At 36.6% G+C, this 25,435-nt stretch overlaps 1 protein-coding gene across 1 annotated transcript in view; it reads right to left on the reverse strand.

Annotated features, from left to right (window-relative positions):
* Positions 1–25,435, reverse strand: part of LOC104130877 (protein FAM189A1) — a 55,925-nt gene that overhangs the window by 18,356 nt on the left and 12,134 nt on the right. Inside the window, exons 3-4 of the mRNA XM_035899574.1 lie at positions 8,350–8,457; positions 1,575–1,592 (exon numbers count right to left, since the gene is read on the reverse strand). Coding sequence (XP_035755467.1) covers positions 1,575–1,592; positions 8,350–8,457 — 126 coding nt within the window. The remainder of the gene's footprint in view (positions 1–1,574; positions 1,593–8,349; positions 8,458–25,435) is intronic.

A 25,435-nucleotide genomic window follows, 5' to 3' on the forward strand; every position in this document is an offset into this window, starting at 1 on the left:
TTGCCTTTTGAAGCAAGTGAGCTAAGAAAATTTGCTGAAGGCACATTTCTTTTTTATAATGGAACAAGAGAATATATCTCTTTGTACTGTTGTCTCATTACATTACTATTTGTTTAAATCCATGATAAAGACTTAAGAAGCAGTGAAATAAAAGGGAAAATGCTTATGCTTAAGAGACCCAGCAAATAGAAAGTAAATTACCTTAATTTTTAATGTCACAGTTTTATATTTTTCACTTTTTCAAATTTAACCCAGTGCAGCAGTTATGCTGAATTCACGTTACCACAGAAATTTTATTGGTCGTTGGTATTGAAAAGCTGGAGTTACATCTTACTTCTACTAAACACAGTCTATGTATGTTGTTTCAAAGGTCAAAGCTGTAATAATGCAACACAACAGAGGGTCAGGAGGACAAATTTCAATTGTTTGTGAAAATGAACTATTAGTTGCTTACTAATCAGCTCTCTAGAGATATTTTCACAAGTTACTACTAAATAAAGAACCTCCTCTGCAGAATATATTATATCATTATATCTTACACCCAAACAACGACTTTCTGCCACTGAAGTCTATGGATGGGTACAGGAATAAAAGGCATGACATCTACTTGATTTACTCTGTTACATGAAATGTCTGATGCTGTTAAGCACTCTCTTTCATGCGAGATGCAATGCTCTTATCCTGAGTACTACCAGACATTTCTACAGGTTTGTCTTACAGAATAAAACTACATTTTGGCAGTCTTTCAGTCTAAATTCACCTGATCTTTCAACAGCCATTTCCCAAACTGTAACATTACATTAATACTAACTGTTAAACACCAAACTTCTGCCCTAAGTGATACAATCATTGGCGCTCATCGGCCTGCTACCATTCCAAATACGTTGAAGAATCTTGGAAAACAGGAAGCTAGCCAAACTTCAACTTAGTGACCTAAAAACTGTATAAAAATTTTTCATAATAAGGACAAATATCTGTATATTCTGGCTCACATTTTGTACCCTACTTGATTCCACCAAACTCAGGACTACACTCATTTTCCTAGCAGAGTTGATAATTTGGGTCATGTTTACAGTCTGGAAACGAAACAATTTTCTTTTACAACTTTCTTTACCTTCTCCCAGACTACTTCCATATACCGCCACGGAACCCAAGCTGTGGTTTCCACCAGAGAACGTGTAGCTCCATCCCTTCAGTTCTCAAGTTCCCTGGAGCTTGTTTCATTCAGCCGTATATAGGGAGTGATACTCTCAACACTCCTCAGAACAAGGCAATTAAACACATAGCACTTTTACAGTGAGTGAACTATCAGCATACATTTTGTGGGATGTGACAGAAGTGAACAGTTTTACACACAGTAGAACGGGCTGTGGTTCAAGAAGGAAAAGACCTAATGTTTAGATGCAGTTCAGTTTAACAGTATAATCATTTGCATCCCTTTCAAGTATCTTTACTGTGAATACAAATCATGGCAACGAACTCTGTGTGACCAATGCTGAAAATGAGTGGCAAAACAGACATGAAAGATGCACGTACTGGGGGAGCGGGGTGTGTGTTTATAAACAACAGTTTACCTGTGCGATATCATCCTGCTGGAAGGCACAGAAATTAAAGTGAAAAAGGCTGTAAGAGGGAGACTAGCAGGAAATGAAACAATAGCAAATATAAGGGATTATCAGAAAGAACAGACATCCTTGAGAAAACAATCGGAAAGCTGTTAAGTGGGAATTAAATCATGTCTTATTCCATACTACCCGATCTACTAATCTCTACTAGCCTGCAAATGTCTATTCTTCCTACAGTAACATGTATTTTAAAAATCTTTAAATCTCAAATGGTGAAGGCTGGCAGGGGATCAGCAAAGATTTAATACATAGTCCATAGATAAGAAAAAGACAATGTTGAGAAAATGCAAACAGCTGACAAAGCTGGACTAGGTGAGGAACACTGACAAATGTTTTCACAAGGAAACACACATTTTTGGCATTGGAAGACAGTTGTTACTAACTTATCAGTCTCAAAATGTTGATGGCAAGTAGGGTAGGCAACAACAAGAACTGCCAAACCCAAAATGGGGGTGGACTGCTTGGTTGCAAGTATAAAAAAGATCAAGTTGCATTCAATGTCATTTCAAAAACTATAGCTCACACTATGGAACAACTCACAAAGCAGGCCCCCTAGCCAGGCTTTGGGGATTAAATCAATGGCCACTGTAGAAGCAATGGATGTAAAATGGTTGCAGTCAAGGATAAAACAGCAAATAGCACCACTGGTAAACACTGTAAATAGCCAACACTGTTAAAAGCTTTACAAAACTTTATAGGAATCAATAGGGATTCTGAACATATTTACTAGGCATAAATAGATAGATATCCTCTGGCTCTGGAAATCCCAAATACTCCACCATTTCTGTTGACCACCTGGAGCCATTATGATGCTAGGAGTTTTCAGAAATCTGACAGGCAATCAAATACAGATCTGGAATTTACGCTCATCTTCTAGGAAAAAGCCAACCTTACTGGTTGGCATTGAAACTACTATACAGGCAGGGATTTTTTCACCCCTGGACTAAAGACTGCCTTACTTTAGTCCATGGAACATATCCAATACCTAATAATACATAGATTGGTTCACACACTAAATAGATGTGCAACGTTGGCACGCATTACACACAGAATTTTGTGTTTTAATTAGGCACACCTAACTTTGACAGTTAAACAGCCTGATTTAAAAACAGCCATCATCTTTATTTCATACCAAGGACTACTTAATTTGTTATTTGGTTTGCAGTCCTGAGGAAAGAATAAAAGAATAAATAAATAAATAAATAAATAAATAAAATCTGGTTGCAGCAGGGTAAACAAGGAAGTTGTACAATGCTGCTGTTTTGTACCCACTTCTTGGGCCTGAATTCAATACAGAAGTTAGCCATGGCATCAGCAGCAAGTTGTTAGCAGAGAATGAGAAACACAAATGTTAGAAGCACACCAATTCCAGTGAGAGCAGAAGAGGTAAAAGTCTTCTAAAAATGCAGTTATGCTCAAGGGTCCATGTGCCATAGTACTGAGAACTCCACACAGCCACTGATGTAGGGCTGGACGTCAGTGACCTTCTCAGCGGGCTTAGAACCTGTAGCAACACACATATGCTGTCACTTCTGAGTGAAGAAGACAGTGCTTTGTAGAATAACAGAATTCTTCTCTCAGTTTTATGCTTTTCAAGGGGAAATAAACACCATCAGATAGATATGACTAAGACTGTAAGAGTCACTTTACTTGTTTACTGTCAGACTAAATTTCCAGCTCTTGACTGAGAGGTCACCTAAAAGTTGGTCACTGAAGTGACCGGGATGGTTGGCGTTTATTATTTATGTCCTGAATTATTTGAGTATATTGAAGTAAAAGCTGATGGAGGAGTTGCAGATAAGGACTGCAAATATAATTGCCTAATGCAAAAGTTACCCAATGTGATGCAATGTGGTAAGTCCTTCTACCTGAGATCTGTGAGACTAAACAACAGTGTTGGGAGTCACTGCTTAGCAACGATGACATATCTAAACCAGTAATTGCCATACATCAGTACGTGACTAGTGCTCTAAGGAAATCTTCTTACCTAGAGTTCTTGCCATGTCTGCATGTAATTACCTCTGCCTTCCATATCACATTTAATAAATTTACTGTGTAACTTTGAAATGAGTCCTTTGGAGACTCCAGGGTTCCTTATCCTCATTTCAGTCTCTATATGTCATTTATTAAAATCTGCTAATTCTTGGGAATGGGAAATAAAAATTTTTAATTGCACATAATTAAATATTGGCATGTTATCTACAGTAAAAGCTCTTTGCAATATACTTGTGTCTATAATTCTGTCTTCAATTAACTGTCCTCCTCCTGGACAGGTTGCTTTTTTCCTTTTCTGAAATGGATATCTCCTGCACGGAAATGTAGATACTAATTGTCTGCAAGAACAGAAGGATCATGGCTGCCTCTTCTCATTTGTCCCTGATCTTAAAGGGAAATTGCAACAGATAATTTTGATAAGGAAAACAAATCTAGATTGAAATTTTTCTGCTCCATCGTTTCCAGTTGCTGTTCCTATAACCATCACAAGCCATTAGCTCTGTAGTGTCGGAGGGGCTGATCTGTGACACTACATCTTTCTTGAAGTACTGACCATATTTTAAATAGTCTTAAAATATTAAATATGCCTATTCCACCAATAAAATGTGAAATGGAAAATGGCACATTGTCTAAAAATGTCAAAAGCTTTCCTACACCAAAAGGTTTCTATTTTACCTTTTTATTTGTGGTGGGGATGAGGAGAGTATTTATCCAACCACATTTACATTTAGGATGTTTGTATGGATGTTGTCATTCACAATGGATATTTCTAAAAAGACTGTCATCTGGGCTTTACAGTACCTTTAAGTGAGCTTTGTGCCAAAAAACGTAATATTTATGTTTTGATAAAATTAGGTTAAATAATAAAAATTATGTAATAACTTAAGATCAAGTCTCACCTAATCTGAAGCTTCATCCTGAAGCATTTTTCTTATTACTATTTCACCAGGATAAGGGGTTAAACAATGCCAGCAAGATATTATCCTCATAAAGCACCTCTGTATTTGAGGTGTTTGAGTAGAAATATTAACTACAGCCTATTAAGTTAATGACATGCTGAATTATCATTATGGCTGATGAAAACAGTAATTAAATGTTACAGCTTGCATGTGTCATCATTACCTTATTTCCTTTACAAAATAACATTGTTTTAGATATAACATGAAGAACAGTTACTAACAGTGATGGTGATAAAATCAGAATACACTGAACGATATCAGTGGCAGTACTTCTAGGGTAAGTACTGTATAAACATCTTCGGAGTGGAAGGACTGGAATAGGTGTACATCATGCTTGAGCTTGGCCACAGTTGGAATAATTTCTTTTATTTCTTTGTTTAATTCTGGCAGCTACCTTTTGAAGAAAACAGTGTGAATTTTTGCAGTAGGCATTCATCAGACAAGATGCAAACTGAAACTGCCTTAGGCAACAAATGAAATATCACAGAACTGACAGCTTGGTTATTAAGATCTGTTTCTTCACATTACAGAACCTTGATACAATCTGATTTGATTCACATTTATCTGCTGGAGGGGTGTGTACACCGGAAGAAGAACTCTGCAAAGACCTGTAATGGAGTGCAGCCTTAAACTATACTACTAAAGTAGTGAAACACACAAAAAATGCTATTTCAATCTTTAGCTATGGTATCACTCTTCCACCTTCCGTACAATTGGTAGATTTTTTTTCCAGAGCAACTGTGTATACTTAACAGGGTGAGAAAGGTTAAAGTGAGGTGAAAAATTTGGGGTACTTCCTGAAACAGTCAACTCAAAGAAGTAATAACCTAGGAAAATATGTTTTTGTGTCCCACATGACAGTACAAAAGTAAAAACTAAAGTATAATGCAATAAAAATTTTGCAATATTTTGCAGTATTTTTTTTTCCTTAATGCTTGAAACCAAATGTTTGTTTGGTAGGATTATTATTAACCAAAAATCCCCTTTCAAATTCATTGGAAAATTTAATCTGTGCTTACTACTGAACAGCTTGTGTTTTTATTTTTCAGGGCATTTTTACTAAAAGATTGGTGCATCAGAAGGCAGCAGTTTCCAATAGAATACTGTCAGTTTGGTTGTATGAATAGGATACTCGCTGTATGCAAAAGTTAGCAAGAAAGCAGATACTCATGGGACATCACTGCAGATTTTCTTGAGAACATATTATATACCAGCTCTACGTTGCTAGGCAATAAATACCTGAAGCACACAGAACAGCTTCATGCCAGAAGAAAACTTGAAATTATCTGAAATTTTCAAAAATTCACCTTTCTAACTGATTAACTTCTGAGACAAGAAGACTAACACAGCACATGAATCACAAAACTGCTGAGCTAATTATAACCTAATGATGTCAAGGAGGATGCTCCCTATTGCATAATGGTTTTGCTAGCTAGGAATTGTATTTTTAGGCCTCCTTTTCCTACAGGAGAGCCTATGAAGCTCTTGAATACTGTAAGAAGAGAATAAAAGAATCAGCACAATGATTAAAACCTTTTCCTCTAAAAGGGGCAGTATTTCTTGCTGATGCTATCTTAGACTTCCAGCATGGTACAACCCTGCTAAGCGAAGATGCATACCTCAACGAAAAGTAAAAGGAAAAAGCACAAATCAAGCATTAACAAGTAAGAAAAAGGAAGTAAATCAGATTTCTGGGTGCAGGTTAACAAAAGGGAACTGCAGAACATGGGACAATAGACTGAAAATAGTAGAAGAAAAAGAAATCTTCAGGTCAGAGTTCAGCTGGTCTAAGTCAGCGTAGCCCCAGAGAAGTTACGCTCACTTAGGCCTGGTAGGAATCTGGCTCAGCAACCTGAAAAAAGAAAGGGAAAAACTTAAGGATAAACAAGAAAATACTGGGGTCCAGCAGAAAGAAAGATAGAATTCCCTTCTGTGGAGAAGGAAGAAAGTTCTTGTCAATGGAGCTGAAAGGGTGGGAGAACAGACAGCTAAGCAGGGAGACATAAAGGTGGAAGCACAAAGCATGGGAAGCCAAAAGAAATTTACATAATGGCCCCACCACTAGGTGGTAAGGAAAGACTTTTAGGGAAGAAGTGAAGAATGAAGTGGCAGAGAGAAAAATTATGTGCTTTTAAGGTACCTGACTTCTTGCACATGCCTGTCAGAAGCACTTTAATATTGTTCCTGGTTCACTGTCATCTATACATTTTTACTCCTCTTACATTGCTAAATACTATAAAATTAAGTGTAGGTTAAGATTCCTGGAATACATATGGTTACAATTCTGTATCACTGCTACCATTGTTACACTAGACAGACAGATCTTTCCAGGTGTGATGATCACTTCATCTCCCTGTCATCACTGCAAGGTGAAAAAGGTCTTTAGTCAACGGACATTCCTGTAGCAAATATCATGGCTGGGGGGGATGTATGGAAAGAAAGAATACCTACAATATGATAAAAATCTTTTAATGTTTAAGATATGTGTCATCAGCTGAAATGGTTATTTTTGTTAATTCTGTTTTACATCCAAAAAAGTTATTAAATAAGCACTGTTTACAAGCCTCTACAAGCATCCACAATATGAATAGAGCGCTATATGAAAAAATGCATTTATGTACAATTTGTAGGCATTAGTAGACATATAGGCCTTTTTAGTTACTACTAATTAGTTAATTTATTAGTGATTACTAATTAGCTACTATGCAACATAAACAGCAGATCATAGACTGAAGATATTCCTTAAGTGTGTAACCCAGTGACTGGAACACTTGTCTAGAAAGGACAGCCTTATCTCTGTAATTCATGCACTTAAATAAATTTTTACTTCTATTTATTTTTAAATCAGCCACATGTCTGTAAGGCAGGTTACACAACACTTCTCTACTGTGTAAATGCTTTGCAGATAACTTGCTGGGTCAGCATTATATCTATGCGAACTTATAAAGGATGAGAGACTTACAAATGACTGGTATTAGGTCTGTGCCCTGGCCCTTTCTTACCAAACAGAGCATGACTTCCTAGATTAGCCAGTAACAGAGCTGGGTTAGAAACAGTATACCTCGCCTGAAAAACACAAAGGTTCAAAAATATTTTTTTTGTTTCAACATTACATTGAAACCTTGAGAATCACGGTGCTCATTTGGGATAGGAAAGCTGTCTTTGTCCAACCAAAGCAAGACAGTATCGTGTAATGCAGCTGGCTATGCACAAGACTAACGATCCTTTTCTGTCTTGTTTTAAACACAAGCTGAGCATGTTTTCCTTATGAAAACACCGTTACTGGCACAGGGCTGTGAAAAGTTCCGGTTTTGAACTCCAGGTTCTCATACTCCATAGTTCTCATACAAGGAAAGTAGTGAAAAATAGTATTTCAAAGCTAAGTTATTGCTCTGGATAGTGTGGAAACTGAGGATAATAAACATGTAATGACAGAAAATTTAACGTGCATATATAACTGAACCTCGTTAATAATCTCGTTAACAAAAATAACATACTCCCAATTACAAAATCATATATAACTCTCTAACATAATATGTAAATATTCTGAACACAGCAGCTATTCATACTGCATACATCTGCATGCTCTATTTCTATAGATTCATGCAGATAAAAAAATACACCCATGTACACACATATTCTAATACTACACAAAGACACACAAATAGGCTTAAGTTTATAAGCAAAGAGTAAGTACAAATGAGTATACACAGATAAGGACAATATGTTATGTTGGACAATATCCCGTGTTGTCACTGAAACATACTCACCACTTGCAGAAGATCAGAAGAAACCATCTGCATGCAACACATTGCTGTCGCCAAAGCACAGACAATGGTGGAGATGATATTGAGAGCGCACACACTGAACAACAGGTCCTGTGAAAAGACACGCATCAGAATATCATATCTTATCCCAGGGACACAAAGGACAGGAAATATTTTTAGCAATTTGATAATAAATACTGTCAACTGCTATCAATTGATATGGTCTCAACTGCATGAGACTCATTCAGCTCATAATATTTTTTTTTACAACAGCCTGCAAAGGGAACAAGTACAGAAACAAACATCCTCCTCACTTCTCACAATACATTTGGTATTACAGATTTCCTAGAAATATCAGTATTTCAAGTTTTCCAGTTCCCTGAAAGAAAAGACAAATTACTGCTTTCACAGTGGACTCCAAGCTACAGCTGTCACAAGAAAGATACTATGAAACAGACTTCTGATTCAAAAAAACCAAACAACCATACAGAAATTTCATTGCTTTCAGTAGGTGAAATCTACAATTTAGGGTTGTGTGTTAAAAAATGCAGTTCAAACTCTAGTAAGAGCATTTTATCCTGCATGCATCTGAAGCATTTTTAAATATGAGAAAAGCAGTGACTACATCCAGGCATTTCAATTTGTGCTTATGAACTAAGTGCATAGGGCCATGTTGTCTTCTAAAAAACCCCAAAACATTTAAAATAGAACATGAAGTATTTCTGTTTACTAAGCAGACTAAAATAAACATTTGAATTAAAACTGAAATGTTTTTATGGCAAAAGTATAATTATAGAAAAAGCATCCTACTCTTCCAATCACTGGATTTTTTTTTTTTTTTTAGTTTCCTAACACCCAGTGAAAAGGAACACTGATTTAGCATGCTGGTGACATTTCAAAACTACTACAATCCTTCTACAGCAATTGCATAGCTGTTGTACTTGTGACAATTATGTGGCTCAGTTAGCATTCTGAACAGCAAGTAAAAGTGTTTCAGAAAATGCATCACAGAGAACATGAAAAACAAAATCAAAATTGTTAATATACCATGAGTAACAACACTCACTGTGTAAAGAACATTCTGTAGGATCTAAGTTTAAAGGAGTATTTCAGTCACTGCCAGTGCACAGAAAAACTTCCAAGCTATAAAATCAAGGCATTGCTTGCGTGGCTTTTTCCAACAGTACTGAAAAAATGATAGAAAGGTGCGGATTTAATCCTGCCACTGTAATTGCATGCTCCTCAAATGACCTTCATTTGAAGATGGAAAAGCCCGCCATGGGAACCAAGCAGACACTAAATGGGTCAGTAGGTTCTAGTCACTTAATAGCTTACACTGAGCCAGATTTGCTCTTGCTGATCCGGTCAGTAGTTTCCTGTCTTCTTGGCCAGCCCCTCAGCCGGGGGAATAATGAATCAACAGCATCAACAGCAAAATACTGGAAAGGCCAACCTCTAACTCACATACAGAAGGTGATACAGAAGACTCATTCAAACACAAAGTCACATAGACCCACTTAGAGCATCCAAATGGAGGTAAACAGGCAAAGTAAATCCCTAGAGATGCAATTAGTTAACAGTGGCACAAAGAGATTGAGATCCTGAGTGTTCTGCTTTCCATACACAAACCTAGGTAAAGAACACCAAGGCAGACACAAGATGTAGGGTAGAAGTAGGACTATTGTCTATCAATAAGAAATTTCATTCATTGCTTACCACAGCCATTTAGGACCAAAAGATGTAGCTGATCCAAATGTATAACTTGATATCATTTATGCTAAACAATAAAATTTGTATCAAAGTTGTAAATTAGGATTCAAACTGGTTTTAAGACCCTCATACAACTTACATGCCTCAGGACAGACATCACTGTGCAGCTCATGACAGATATTTCTTTGGTCTGTTCCTAAAGATCCCACAGCTTCATCCCACTATTCCAATGTTTATCTTTACCGTCAGTGTCCTCCTTATGTCCACCCCACAGTTGAAAACCATTGCTCCTTGCCTTTCATAGCTTTTGAGAACAGACTATTACACAGCAGGCTTTTACACCTTTAAACCCTATAATTATGCTTTAAGTCTTTTCCTCCTTTACTGCATGATATATTAACCCCACTTCCTCCAGTCCTTGACTACAACCAGTTTCCTAGGCCTCTGATCATTTTCAGTACTTCCATTTGGTTCACCTCAAACTGGTCCAGATTTTTCCTCAAATGCAGAATCCTAACCTGGGCACAACCAAGGCCTTGCAAATGCTGACTATAGCATAAGGATTATTTCTTGTGCTTTACAGGCTATACTCATCCTTACACACCCTGCAGTGATGACAGAGGTTTTTTGCAATAGTACATCATTGATTTACCTTTTGTCCAACATAACCCCAGATCCTTTCCTGCAGAACAACTACTCTCTTCATCCTGCTACGAGGTAAGGACAGAAGCAACAACATAAAGACAAAACTATTTTTATTGGAGAAAAGCCAAAACCTAAACCTCATTGTCAATTACACTTATCTCACATTTATAAAAAATAAGGAATAAACCAAACCCATTTTGTACTACACAGATAGAGAAAAATGAGTAATTCTCCCTGCCCCCCCCAATTCCTTCCTCCCTCACTGTAAAGCACAGAGTAAAACCAAGTAATGCTTTTCATTTTTAGTTATTTTTTTCCTTCTCTAGCAGGAATTCTAGAAAACCTCTCCAGACAGTGTCAAACCAATTGCTTAATTTTTATTCATTGCTAACTATTGTGAAACAACAGACAAAGTAAGTTGACTCTGCAAGTGCCCTGAGCTGTGTTAGTGTCCCAGACTGAACATTCACAATGATCATGACTTCTGTGTTGTGGTTTGAGATTTTCTCTTGCCATGCACGGGTAGCTGAACTCAGTTTGCTATTCAGCATTACATTTGTTATGTAGGGCAGGGATTACTGGCCACAGAAACAATGGCCCTCTTTCCACAGACTCCTTTTCCAGGCTCAGCATACAACAGTTAGAGTATTGTCCATGCTGCAATCTTTCTGAAGGTGAAGATACAAGTAGAATGCTTCAAATGCAGTGATGCAGGATTTTTATGTATTTCATAAAGATCAACAAAGAGCAGACATCTATCAGCCAAAAATGCCAGAGGGCAAAGATAAAACAAATTTGGAAAATATGTTAAACTTCGATTTTTAACAGTGAAGGTAATAACTGAGCGATGATTGTGGTACCCTCACCACTGGGTATTTCTTAAAGCAGGACTATTCCTTCCATTTTGGTTCCCCCCCCCAAAGTCTGTTTCAATTCAAACAGGAATCAACCCACAAACCAACAACTAACCCTTCTCCTCTGCACCACGCACCACCGCCCCCTCGCCCCGCACACACCCCACACCCCCCCATTAACCAGCCTCAGGCAATTTACCATTTTCAGGGAATTTCCCCTGTGCCCTGTAGAACAAGTAATTGGGGAATTCACAGCACACTCATTTATTCAACTATACGTAGCAAGTGAGCAGGAAGAGGCTTTCAAGATCTAAAACCCTCCACGGCCAAACACACTACCAGAAAGATACTGTAGGTGCTCATGCAGATTCTAGCTGAAACACAACAACAATTAAAATGTCCTTTAGGAAATGGCTGTGAAAAAGCAGTAACCACAACAGGGACAATCTTAACTCTCCACAGCACCTAGCCACAGCTACATTTACAGGGGTCAAAAGGAGTAGGAAAGCTGTATTAAATACAAAATACAAAAGCAAGGAGTTTTAGTGACAAATTTTTGGTTGATAACCGCAAAAGCTACACTAATCAGAAAACACAACACATGGTTCTGTAACAGTGTGAAATATGATTCTTTGCTCTTTACAAATGGCTGAATCAACTTTCTCGGCATTTTTCTGAGTATTTTCATCTTTTTAAGAGAAAAATCTGATTCTTCAGTGTGTTCATATGATAATTAATGCTCTGATAGGTATAATGTACTATGTATAATTATTATTCTGCAGGTTATGTATCCAATTTTCTTGCCACACCTTAACTCACCAATCACAGAGGACACAAATCCCTTTAGGAGTGGAAGCAGCTGTCAGAACCGCCTGGAAGCAAGCTAGATCAATTCAGATAAATACCCACAGGAATTAGACAACATTGTGAGCTGCTTCTCTGTGGCCAGTTGTTTTTCCCCAAGTAGGTCCCTCAGTAAATCTCAAAAGCTGAATTTGAATTTAATACTGATTTATGAAAAAAGCAAGATTTAATGGTTGTAGTATTCAATTTTTATTACAGCTTAATAATTAATACCAAATTAATTGTGTCATTACCTACATAACTGTTTATGTTTTCCCTCCCTAATAACAGACACCTTTGACACTGTGGTCCCACAAAGGATACTTGCGCATTCTCAAATCTTCTTCAGACTATCTTCCATACATCTTATTAAGGAGAGAACATCTAATTTTTTTTTTATTCTTTTACTGACTTAAGCTATTTTCAGTATTACTCTTTTGATACTGTTCTGTGCTACTGCACCTCAAAGCTCTGCCTTTATTAGCACAATTAATACTCTGCAATAAAAGTTTTAAAACCACAAATTTTCCAAAACAAACAATCACTAAGCAAAAAGTATACTAAAACTAAACCTTTCCTTTGTATCTACTGGGAGTTTACCCCTTCTTGAATAGGGATTGCCTTCTCATAGAACCCCTTCGGTACTTCCTATGCTTTCTCCTCCATGATAGTCACAGCCACCTTTATGAACCTGCAAGTTCTTGAAATAAGCATACTCTTACATACCTGAGAGTTCAAAACTGACTCAGAAGGAAACAATGCTTGTCACACAAAATTTGTGGTCTTGTAAAACATCTCAGCTGGAGATCTTCAGAATGAAAGCAGAGTGTAAGATCAAAATGAACAGAATTCTTCAGCTGTACTAAGACTCTGGGGCACCAGCCTCTTCAACCCACCAAAATGTTGAAAGCTGTATTAGATGAATTGCACAAAAACGTGGCTGTGTGTGGAACAGAAGATGCAGACATTGGGATTTAGCCCTTTCTGGAACAGTCATCCCATGTCAACATTTCTCAGAGAGACAGCATTATAAACAACATTGTTTTCAGATATATTGAGCCCCAAGAATGCACACTGGCAGCAAACCCAAGTAGCTAGCAAATTCAAGAAAGCAACTTTTATCAAAGAGTTCTGCCAAGCCAAAACTATAAATGGTGTCAGGTATAGCCCTCTTCTCACATAAATCAACAAACTGAGAAGCAGAGACTGCCAAGTGAAGGAGGTGTGCCGTCCACGTTAAACAGCACATGTGTTGACTGGCTTTTCATCTTCTATTTGTAGGATTCTTGTGAAACATGCTGTAAACAAAGACAAGAGGCTGATCCTTTAAATGTGGAGGAGTCATTGAGATATTTGAAAAATTAAGATTATAAATGAAAGAAGTATAATAATTAACAAATAATTTGGACAAAATAGCACAAAGTGCTATTTTCAAACAGATGGCAGAAGTTGTTTGTACCATTTCTGACAATAAACATGGTTTATCTACAGAATTCCATGAAATGTTAGTGATAGAACTCTAGACATCAACAGAGGCAAAAATCACTGTATGAGCTTTATAGCCTTAAAAAGGGGGCTAAATGAATGTATTTATCTCCTATTGAAGGGTTGCACACTGCTTTGGTAGATGCTCTTAAATATTTATCAACTAGCTTTCAAAAGCCAGTTTGATGTGTGTGTGCTCTCTTCCTTTGCTGTGCTTTCTTCAGCATGATAGCTGAAAACTATCTGTAAAAAACAAGTATTTAACTAATAATACCATAATGCAAGTATAGAATAGACCATTTTAGTTTTATCTTACATAAAAAAAGGAGCAAATCTTTCAAACCTTAGCTCGAAATGAAACTGAACATTTCCCCAGTCTGAAAGTAGTAAGGTCTATAATAGAGCTAGTAGAAATGTTTCAGCAAAAAATGCCATTTTGACACTACACATACATTTAATTTCATTTTGAATTTGGCCAAAAGCCAAAAGTTGGAGCTCTTGGTCAGATCTAATATGCAGCAAACTATTTATGTTCGGGGCGGCTGAACAGAAGAGATATTCCTTGTCTCCTCTCTCTTGTTTGCACGTATTAACTCTAATTATGCTGAAATACCTCCCCTTTGGGTTTATGTCTACTTGTTAGACTGGAAGACAGCATTATGGGATGTGTTGTTAGTAATTTGTAGAAAATCTGAATTTTCTAAGCTGGTTGTGAGAAAGTGTTTAACATGTTCCAAATTTAACCAACATTGGTATTGTTTTCCTGACGCCACAACTACATAAACTCCACACCTCCCTAAGCTGCTTAGATACAGAAAAGATGTTGCTGCCTACAAACTTCAAAATCATTCAGAAGTTAGGTTTCCCAGTGCTTTCAGGTATGTGAGCAAGCACTGCTGGCTACACAAACAGAATATGTATACCTAGAAGCATGTAGTTGTTTCCTTTGCTTTTTGCATGTTTCTAGAATTTGGAAACGTGACTTGGCATACTGTGTCCCTGACATATTACAGTCCCATACTGAGCAGTCAGCCTCAGCTGCAGTTTCTGCATGTTGTTTTTTTGTGGGTGGCACACAGGTGAGATACATGTAACTGTCGTTAAAATTAGGCCACTATTTAGGAAGGTAAAAAGCCTCTGAGAACAGGTTAAGCAAACTGCAATTTAAAAATCCTGAAGTTCTGTCTGGAAGCCCTGAACATCTAAGCAGACTGAAGTCACGGTTTGCATTGCTGTGTTCCATCGGGCACTGACAACAGTTAGGCAAAGCCAATCATGCAGTAATGGTCTCTCTCCAGCAAAATGTCAGCTTAATATTTTGCAGTGCCATTCTTTTAAAATCCTTAACTATGGCCCTGTAAAGGGATCCCCAAGGCCTTTTTTGGACATCCTACATGCTGTTTAATCATTCAAAACATGTTTACTTCTCTTTAATGGAACTTCTTTTAGACTTCAGCTGACGAATGTAAGCTGTGCAAACTGTAATCTTTACAAATAAGTGTAATTACAACTACTTTGCTGACTACATTTCTCTACCAAGTAATGGAGAATAATGATATTGTGATCTTGCAAACATTCAGGAAACTAAGTTTACAGAAAATACACCAGAAATCAACTTTAACATGCACTTTTACACCCTACATAATAAACTCTAGTAAATCTGTTCATCTCTCTTGGAAAGAGAGCTAATCAACTGTCAGACATCCACAACAGGCACCCAGCATATTCCCTCAAAAGGTTGCAGAATTCCTTTTGTCCAGGCCTGAAAATCATAGAATCATAGAATGTTTTGGATTGGAAGGGACCCCTAGAGGTCATCTAATCCAACGCCCTTGCAGTGAGCAGGGACACCACTAATTAGATCAGGTTGCTGATCAAGTTAGGGATTAGGACAAAGCTGTATATGCATTGACATTCAAAATAAACACTGTTTAGTGAAATCTTGTGTCAAGTCTTTTGTGTTTCATTTAGCATCTAAAGAACAGGTGAATTTTCTGTTACCTCAGTCCAATTCACTGCTGGAAGGGAAATGAACAGCCTATTTTCACAATGATGCCTTCAAAGTGTGAGCTAAAATCACATCAGAGGTTGCTTACATCCATGATTTGTTAAATATTAGATGCCCAGTTCCAGATACCTTTGGGTTTTTAAGAGAAGTATTCACACAGGTAACTTTCTTTTACAGAGAATATTTTCTCTCCTTAATCCAACAGAGGATACCCAAATTACCTTCAACTGTAGATGACAATCTAGAGGAAGCTATTCCCCTTCAGGAGACAAGTACCCTTGTTAAACATTTAAATCACACAAATTATACTCTTAAAAAAACCCCAAGTTAACGTTCTGATGCTTAGATTGACAGTCACAGATTGCTTTGCAACAATAGGAAGGAGTGAAGTTTATGAACACAATCTGAGAAGACAATTGCTGCTCTTTCTGAAACTATATTCAAGTATCCCAAAGGAAATTCAGAAGGAACCAAAACCCCCAAACAACACACAGAAAAATATTTGAGCACTACTTTACTAGCACATATACTAAAGTATTGACACTTAAGTTTCTCAGTTAAGTTTTACTGAAGACCTAATAAGCAGAAGATTCCTCTTAAAAACATCTCTACCAAAAAATGAAACGAGGAAGAAACTGATTTGAATGGCAATGTATAGAATTTCAGTGGAGCTGATATCCACAGGGTGATACCACCCACTTTAATTGATACCGCAGAGAAAAATCCAATGTCAACTTTATACGATAGGGCAAAAACCCCAGACTAAACAAGAAGCAAATCAAGAGGTTCTGTAATTTTTAAAGTTAAAAAAAAAAAAAAAAGTCATGTTAGAATAGGTTAATCTCCTGCCGTGAGCCACATGTAAGGCTTTAAATTCAAAAGACTGAATGCAGAAGCATTCTTAACCAAGGAGGACTCAGAAAACTTAACTGATATCCTTTTAATTTTCTTATCCATGTGCAAAGGACTCTTAAGTGGATCTCTAGTAACAGGGAATCAATCAGCCAACTTCTCATTCAGGGAAAAAAAATAGAGACTGAAGACAGTAGTGCAATCTGAAGTCACCAGAAAGCAGCTGTTAATGGAGTGCAGTTGGAGGTGCACCTTTCCCTCTCCCCCTCTCAGAAAAGCTTTCTCATGAGGATCTGGACTTGTACAAAAAAGTAATCTGTATATCTTGCATTTGTAATACCATGTATAGCAGAATGTCACATAATGGAATTGTTGCTTTTTACATCCTAGAGAGCAAAACATATTCAACTTAATTTGATGATTTAGTAAAACAATGATGGGCCTGAATAAACATTACCGAGTGTCTGAGTAATCACGTTTCCCAGATTCAGATTACTAGCACAGACAAAAGATTACAAAAAGTAAGCAACATGCATCGATAATAATATTCAAGACTGTAAAACTACGTTAACCACAATGTCAAATACCCTCCTTCTTCTTATTAAAGTTAACTTTATTTGAAAGTACAACCAAAAATAAAACCATTCCATTATCTGGGATGTTTTCTAAAAGGGGTGTGTTCTAATAAGAATAAATGAGAAACAGTTACTTATTTATTTTTTCTAAGAAATAAAGATGAAATGCAAATTGAAATTCAGTAAAAATAGACAACAGTTGTCTCAGCTGAATACCACTAAGTTGTCAGTACATACATCCACTGTCTATTAAGAAACTGAATAGGAAATAGTTTTCTCATTTTACAACCAGAGTTTATTTGCACTGTTGAACAGAGTCAGATTGTCAAAGTTACTATTAATATTATCTAAATGTTGTATTTCAGTATTTGCATCCTACATTTTAATTTCTTCCAATTGTAGTTGTAGCAGCTGCTGGCTGTGCTAGGCAGGGAGAGGAAATGAGCAGAAAGGAGCAGCCTCCCTCTGACAAGCCTTCCTCCAGAAAGGAGCTGAAGTTTAACAAAAGCATAGGAAGAATGTATGAATAAGCTCCTCTCCCACAGAAAACACATGGACACCTTGCTTATTTCATAGGCTTCTACATACAAAATTTGCTGTGAAAAGAGGGTACCTGCCATCCTCTTCAAACCCCAAATTGTATTCTCAAATATCCAAAGGTACTCACCACTTTTATGCCAGTGAGCTCAGACAACATGAAAAACAGTTATGAAACTGCAGTGCCTTATGTTGCTGAGCCTTCCTCTTCCCTTTAACCACCTTTAGGAATACTCCACCCTTGAAACTCTGTTCCCACATCTTCACCTCTTTCCCATATCCCTCTCCATCACCAGTTTGCAAGTGAGTGCTGAGATAAGTAAATGGCAGGGATTTTTTTGTGATTAGTGAGTGACTGAAGGCAAGGGAGGAGACAGTGGCGAAAGTGACTGTCTCTCAAATTTTATCAAAATGAAGATTACCAGCAGGTAACATCTAAGATAAATTACAAAAAATGAAATAAAAGCAAATCACACTCAGCACTGCTACAAGTCATCCATTTCTCTTTTGTTGCAGAGTGTTAGGAAGACACAACCTACATTTTCAAGTGCACCACTTTTCTGAAAAGTAACTACATACAAATGCACATTCTCTAAATCCAAGACTACGCCCAAATGCCTATAGAACACATTAAAATAGGAGCTGCATTACAAAACCTGAGGGTTTTTTTTTTTAAATCTGAATGTTTAATTCAATTTTATATATTTTTTTTATTCAAAAAAATTAATTTTAGGATATAATTCAGTGAGAACATCATATGGAAGAAAACCATACAGTGATATACTGAAAAAGAAGTTCGTCTTAAAAACTCATTTTCTTTGTTTTCCATCAAACTACTGGGTGATGAGGCAGTAAGATGATATTACTGAAATAAGGAAAAAATTGGTGATTGATTTATCACTTTGATAACTCCGCTGTAGAAACAATCATTTAACAAAGCAATTTAGAACATCTGTTAGCACATGCAATTACCTGACAGAAGCAAAGAAAATCTCTGGAATGAGAGAGAATCTAAAATGAAAAATTACAATGGTGTGAGCCCCCCCATTAGTAATGGGTCCTTTATAACCAAAGAACAATCACTGCAAGTATATTCACCCTTCTGAAATTTTGCCCTTCAAAATGTAATTTGTACCTCCTGTCACAGCAAATGTAAAGCAAAACTGGAATATGACAATTTGCTTTAATGGTAAGCTGCATCCATAGAGTTCCTTCATCTTAGAAAATAAAGTTATAACTGAATCTTTCTCTACTATCAGTTGCCCTCCAGAAGCAGCTGTAGAAAAGCCATTAGTCAACCACAGATGCAATCCAGCTGTAATAATATATGCATTCAACACTAACAGCAAAAACTAAATATAATTTTAAGTCTGGAAGGGAAATACCACATGACTGACGGCAGCCTGCATATAAAACCAGGCAATAAGGTGAAATTCCTAAAGAACTTTACCTCCATATATACAATATCTCCAAACTCATAGCTATGAAAAAGCAGTAAGACACGTTAACCTTCGGAATGAGAGTGTTTCATCTTGTTTGTACACACTTTATTCATCAAATGCATAAAGCACCAAGTCAAAACCCAGAAAATTTCTCTGAAATTTCCTTTTGATATGTAACCACCTACCACAAACTACTGCTTTGTAAGGGCTTGAAACAAATCCAGGTTATGATGATCACACCACATGTTGTCAGCATAAGCCCAATAAAATTCTTTGCTATTTCGGAAAAAACACCAATGGCCTTGCTTAATCCATTTCCTTTCACCAAACTATTGCAGGACCTCCCTAATTCCTTTTACATACCCACTAAATACAGATTAAAAATCAAGTAAGCTAAAATAAAACAAGAATCTCTGGACATCTTTACAACTCAACTCAAATGCAGACTTTTGTAAATGTTTAATCAATTCCTTGCCTCTTCATATCATAGAAATGAACTGTACTGCCAATTAAGTTATACGCATTAACATGAAACCAGTGAATTTAACATACAATACAGACATATAACAACAGATGAAGCACTACTACGACAAAATATTAATTCTGTCAAATATTATATAGGAAATTATCCAGCTGTGCTGCTTACACAGAATTAAGAAACTGTATTTAAACGTATTTTGCTGTCTACACACTTATTTACAACATTTAAAGTATTTATTATTTTTTGTGAAATGTGTTACTTACGTTCCTATTACCAAAAGAATAAGTAACACAGCACAAACCCAGTACTTCCTAAGGGTTCTAACCTGTGCAACAATATTGAACTGGCAACTCCCTTTACAACACACTCACATTTTGCTGGCTCAGTAGATTGTTTTCCTGTAGAAATAAAAGATTCATAGTCTTTGAGGCTCTTAAATTCTTTGCACATTTGAGAGCTCAGTCAATATACAATAAAAAGAGTAAAATAAACTTGCTGATGTGTAAGGAGAACACTCTGTAATCAGTAGCCCTGAACACATGGATCTAAACATCCACACTGATCAAGGGTTAAACCAGCTTCACTTCGGCAATTCTGTGAAGATTATTTCTTTTCTCCTTGATTGACTTCAATTATGGTGCTTCATATCTTATACTACTATAACCTGAAAAGAGATAATGAGCAGTAAAGCTTTTTCACCCATGAAATTGCTGTCTGCGTACCTCTTTTATTCGTGAAATTCAAGGACAACAATCCTTTTAACTCAAATTATAACTTCAGTTGTTCTAACTGGATATGTCTGAAAAACATTAGAAAAAATAGCTGCTCTAATAGTAGGAAGACTGCCTTTTCCTACACAAAGAATCAATTCTGAACCATACAGGTCTCAAATGGACAATGAACTGTAAGTGAATAAATGGCCAATGCTTCATAAAACAGATTTAAAGTATGAAAGTACACTATTTTATATGGGTCTAAAATATTTACTATATTTTTAAGGAAGATCACAGCTGCTTTTCAGAAAATAAATTCAAAAAGGTCTTCTCTGATGGATGTGAGTTTGCGTATCTCTCACCTACTCAGGTGTCTACATTAAATTTAGAGCTGGAGACATGTTAGTTAGACAGTCTTGAAAGACTGGAAACCTGAAAGGTTCCATAAACTAACTGGACAAGTACATAATAAACAGATTCCAGTCATTCAAAGAGGCAGCTTTTCAGCCAGGAGAGTTCACAACCGTATTCGCTCATTACACAAGCTAGGAATAAAAACTCTGAGCATAAAGAATATTTTCAGGTACCTGTTAACTGCAGTATTTAAAAATCTGATAGGAGGTTACTTATTCTACACTGAGCTTTACCCAATTTTAAGCAGATTATGAAGTCTTTTAGGTAAGTCATTCAGCAAAATCAAGTATTTTACATTTGGTCATACAGAGAATCTGAGGGAAGTCTGTTCTCATAACTCCAAAGAACACATTAGGAGTCATCCTCCTCTGTTTTGCAAGTGAAAGCACATTCTTCTGAATGGAAAAAAAAATTAAACATATGGGTCATCAGGAAACTCAGTAACAATAAATCTGGATTCAAAGGACATAAAAAGGAAATATTCACGCAGAAGACTGCAAGAACCCCGAGTTACATACATCTCTAATAATCATGCCTAGCTTACAAACTAATTAATGGAATCAGTGTCCTGAAAAAGACATTTACTATTTATATTGTACTTTAATACTAGCAGCTCCAAACCAAATATTTTTGCTGAAAATAGAGTGGGGAATCAGCTTTTCCCCTATCCTGTATAAGTCACAAATCCATTCTACAGAAGCACTTAGCACTTTAAGTAAAGTAGGAAGCAATAATTTAAACAGCAAATTCATAAATTAGCATACATGACTGCAGGTATTCTGTGCTGTGTAAGCTGCTAAAGTAATTAAAAATACCCTACTGCATCATTACTACACCAGTGCAGCATAACACTCTCCTCTAACATGCAAATATCAGACAGTAATAATACATTACAAAGTAATTCAATCTTCTAAATACCTAACTTCATGCTCTCAAAGCACAGTCTCAAGAAGATAAGCTTTGTTGCATGCATGTCTTTAATTAGTTCAGGATATTCTGAACTCAGAAAGAAGGAATAATTTCCACAGGTGAAAGCTGTCAGGAAAATTCAACATTACAAAGAAACCTCAGTTCCTTAAAATTTTATCTACAAACCAACACATTCAGTGCAGAATCCCATGTCAGCATTTTATGCTCACTCAGAGGTAATGCTGTTAAAAAAAAAAAAAAAAAAAGGTATCTCATTGGTACTGTCTCATCTTGGAAAAGACTTAGGCTGTTGCCTGGAGTGTAAGCAGCAACGTAATCCAGAGATGATATGGTTTTATAACTAGGTCTGTGTGTGTTTCTTTACATACATATGTGTATGTGTAGGTATAAAAAAAGATTGACCCTCCTGCATTTTTTCTGGTTTTACCTGAATAAAAGCCAACTTTCACAGCAATATAAGATGACGGTCAAGAAAGTAATACACTGCTGATAACATGTTGCGGCTAAACTGACTGGCTGTTTTATGTAATACACTGGTTTTAAATCTTCATCAATTTGTGAGCCTCTAAGAACTTCTCCAGTGGAGCTTCAGCTCTTTCATTAATTCAAGTCTACTCATAACAGGTTTGTGCTCCTATCCTGTTTCACAGCTCCCTTAGTGGTCCACAAACCCTGGCATCTTTGGCCATAAACTTCTACTTTATGCATTAGAATCACTCCTCCCTCGTTTGGACAGAAGGTCAGAGCAAAATGAGATCAACTTAAGTCCTCAAAGTGAAAAAAATATTCAATTGCTTCCAAGCACAAGACAAGGTAAAGTTACAAAGTGTTATTTGCACAAAATCTATCATTTCTGGCAATTTATTTCAAGTGACTGTTTTTCAGGTATTTAAATAATAAGCCTTTTATGTTTTACCCAAGAGATATCATATGTTGGACCTTTTAAAATTTTAAAATACCAAGTTCTGTAAGATTCAATTAATTGTAAGGTAAAGCCATCTATATATCAATAAAATAAAACATTGTGCCACAGCTTCATCCTTCAGCTCATTTATTTTTTTCTTTTCTGGATTTTACTGTAAGTAAAGAAGTTCTTTGCTTACTGTAAGAATAATGTTATCTTTTCTTCTTCAATTAAGTTCATAAGACAAAAGTAAGTCTCTATAAAATTTAAGTAGCAGAGGACAAATGATTTCTAGTATCTCATCCCATAAAAGTGATTTTCTCAAAAATCGTTAAATATTAAAAGGAATGCCCTGAGGCAAATTTCCTTGACCTTCCTACATTTGTAAAACCATCAAATATCTTTGATTATAAATACAAAATCACCTTAAAGCAGAGTTCACATTAATCCATTATCATTCACATTCCTGAAACTGGACCTAGCAGTCAATTGGCAAGAGTGAATAGCGAGGTACACACATTAGCCTTGCAAACATGCTTCTTTGAAGTATCCGTCTTGATTAACATGATCTACTGATATTGTTTGTATGGGATATGAAGTTCAGCGTAAAAAGCGGCTAACACCAAGCCTCGTTTCACACCAGCTGAACTCAATCTAAGAGTGAACATCGCTTTCACAGAGATGACTCAGAAGGAACAGGCAAGCAGATGCTCCTTTTGGCATCTTGGCTATAGCACTTCACTGCACTCTACCTAGCAGGTGAACACTTGGAATTGCAGTAATCCCAAAGGTGGATCTGTGTGACAGAAAAAAGCGTAGATCTCAGTGCCACACTGTTTTCACTAAAAGTCCAGTGCAGATGCTGTGGGGTTTGGGACCAGATCAGTTCATGGAACAGATTCATTTGTGATGACGTGACTGCTAAACCCAAACCAAACAAGTCAGTAGCAGGAAATAGCCAGATACAGAACTGCCCCTTCTGGTGGCAGCTCTGTGGAAAAGCAGATAAAGCTGATAGTGAAACTGCACCCCAAGTCCATCACATCTGTGGTCGTCATCTCATTTCTGTAAATCCGATTCTTAATAAAACTTTCTAACTCTTTTTACTGATTTTGTAAATAGGTAGGATTTGCTTTTACCTTAATTTGATTTGAATTAAGTAACTTCCTAACATAGAAGTACACTTACTGTTAAAATCAAGATACTGAGATACCAATGTTCTTTAGCAGCACAGAATATTGACCCTGAGTATCCAGAGGAAAGCAAGGAACCTTATTCTTCAGGGGCGGTTTAGGAGCCATTAATGTAGGCAATGGTGTAGAAAATGCATCTTCTGGTGAAAAATAGTAACCAGAGAATCTCTCCATTGTAAAACAGGGCAGCTGGATCAGACTTGGGTGCCTGCAGATCTCAGTGGTAGTTTGTCACATCGTGCAACTGTGCTATTTTTACTGGAGATGTGCGGACAAGACTACAAGTATAATATCTTATAAATAAAACTCTAAACCCACCAATCCATGGTCCTTGAAATGGATTGAGTTCCCAACCCTTACAACAGTGAAATGGCAGAGTACTTTTGTCCATTTCACTGTAACATAATTTTGTGCTGAAATTCAACTATTCAAATAATCACAGGAATTAGCACTTAGCTCACAGATCACATATTCAGACAGCTTTTGTGATCAATACTGCTATCAATGTACGTACATATGTGTTGTCATAGATATCGCAGTGGTAATTCTTGTGTCCCCATTAAAACGTTTGGGTAGTTCATTCAGGGCTTGAAAGGAAGAGGCAGACACTTATTTACAAAGGAGCATAAAGAGATTATTCAAATCAGAGCAGAGATGACAAAAAGAGATGTTAAAAAAATTTTTTTAAGTTTTTAAAAGCAACTATAAAAAAACCCAACGACTCAGTATCAGGCAAGGCATGATCCTGGCGCAATTTAGCATACACAAGGCTGGTAGCCACTGTTATTTTTCCTTGTCCTGTTTGACTGACTGGGAACAAGATCAGACAGGCAATACATACACAATTGTTCTGTTCACACTGCAGCTCCCATAGTTGCAACCATCAAAACAGCACAGATGACTGTGGAAATGTGAGATTTTACCCACCCTCAAAAAAGTGAAGGAGCGTGAAGCCTACATAATGTTATACATAACGGTGTATAATCTTAACTCTGATACTCTACACTTTCTCTCCCTCTGGCTCCCCAAACAGTGAGCACAATTAATCTTTCGGTACTAAAACATCTGTTCTCTTAAAATCACATTGTAGTTGTTAATTGCAATTAAAGAAGGTGAGCCTTATCACTGTCAGTTGTTTACTTAATGAGCTATAATCTTTTCTTACGGGCTTAGTAGGATGCTGTTCTTAAATTTACAGCCAGGAATACAGAGCTCTCAAAGCCAAACAGAAAGCAAATGTAGAATTAAAACTGAAAATAACTTTAGAAAATTTCTGAGTTATTTTTCCAACTACCTTATCTTAAATGAAAAATTCTGAACATGCTTAAAACTGCACTCAGACTATACTCATAGGAACTCCTGTGTTTAAATCAGTCCTCTGCTAGTGCAAGTAGATATGTCATCAATTCCTTTTATAAATTAGTTATTTTTTAAAGAAATTATAATTTGTGCTTCTATTCTTATTGCTGTATTTGTTAGAAACCTTACTCTGACTTCCAGCAT

The sequence above is a fragment of the Egretta garzetta genome, unplaced genomic scaffold, assembly GCF_000687185.1.
Source record: "Egretta garzetta isolate BGI_Z169 unplaced genomic scaffold, ASM68718v1 scaffold287, whole genome shotgun sequence".
In the NCBI taxonomy this organism is placed as follows: domain Eukaryota; kingdom Metazoa; phylum Chordata; class Aves; order Pelecaniformes; family Ardeidae; genus Egretta; species Egretta garzetta.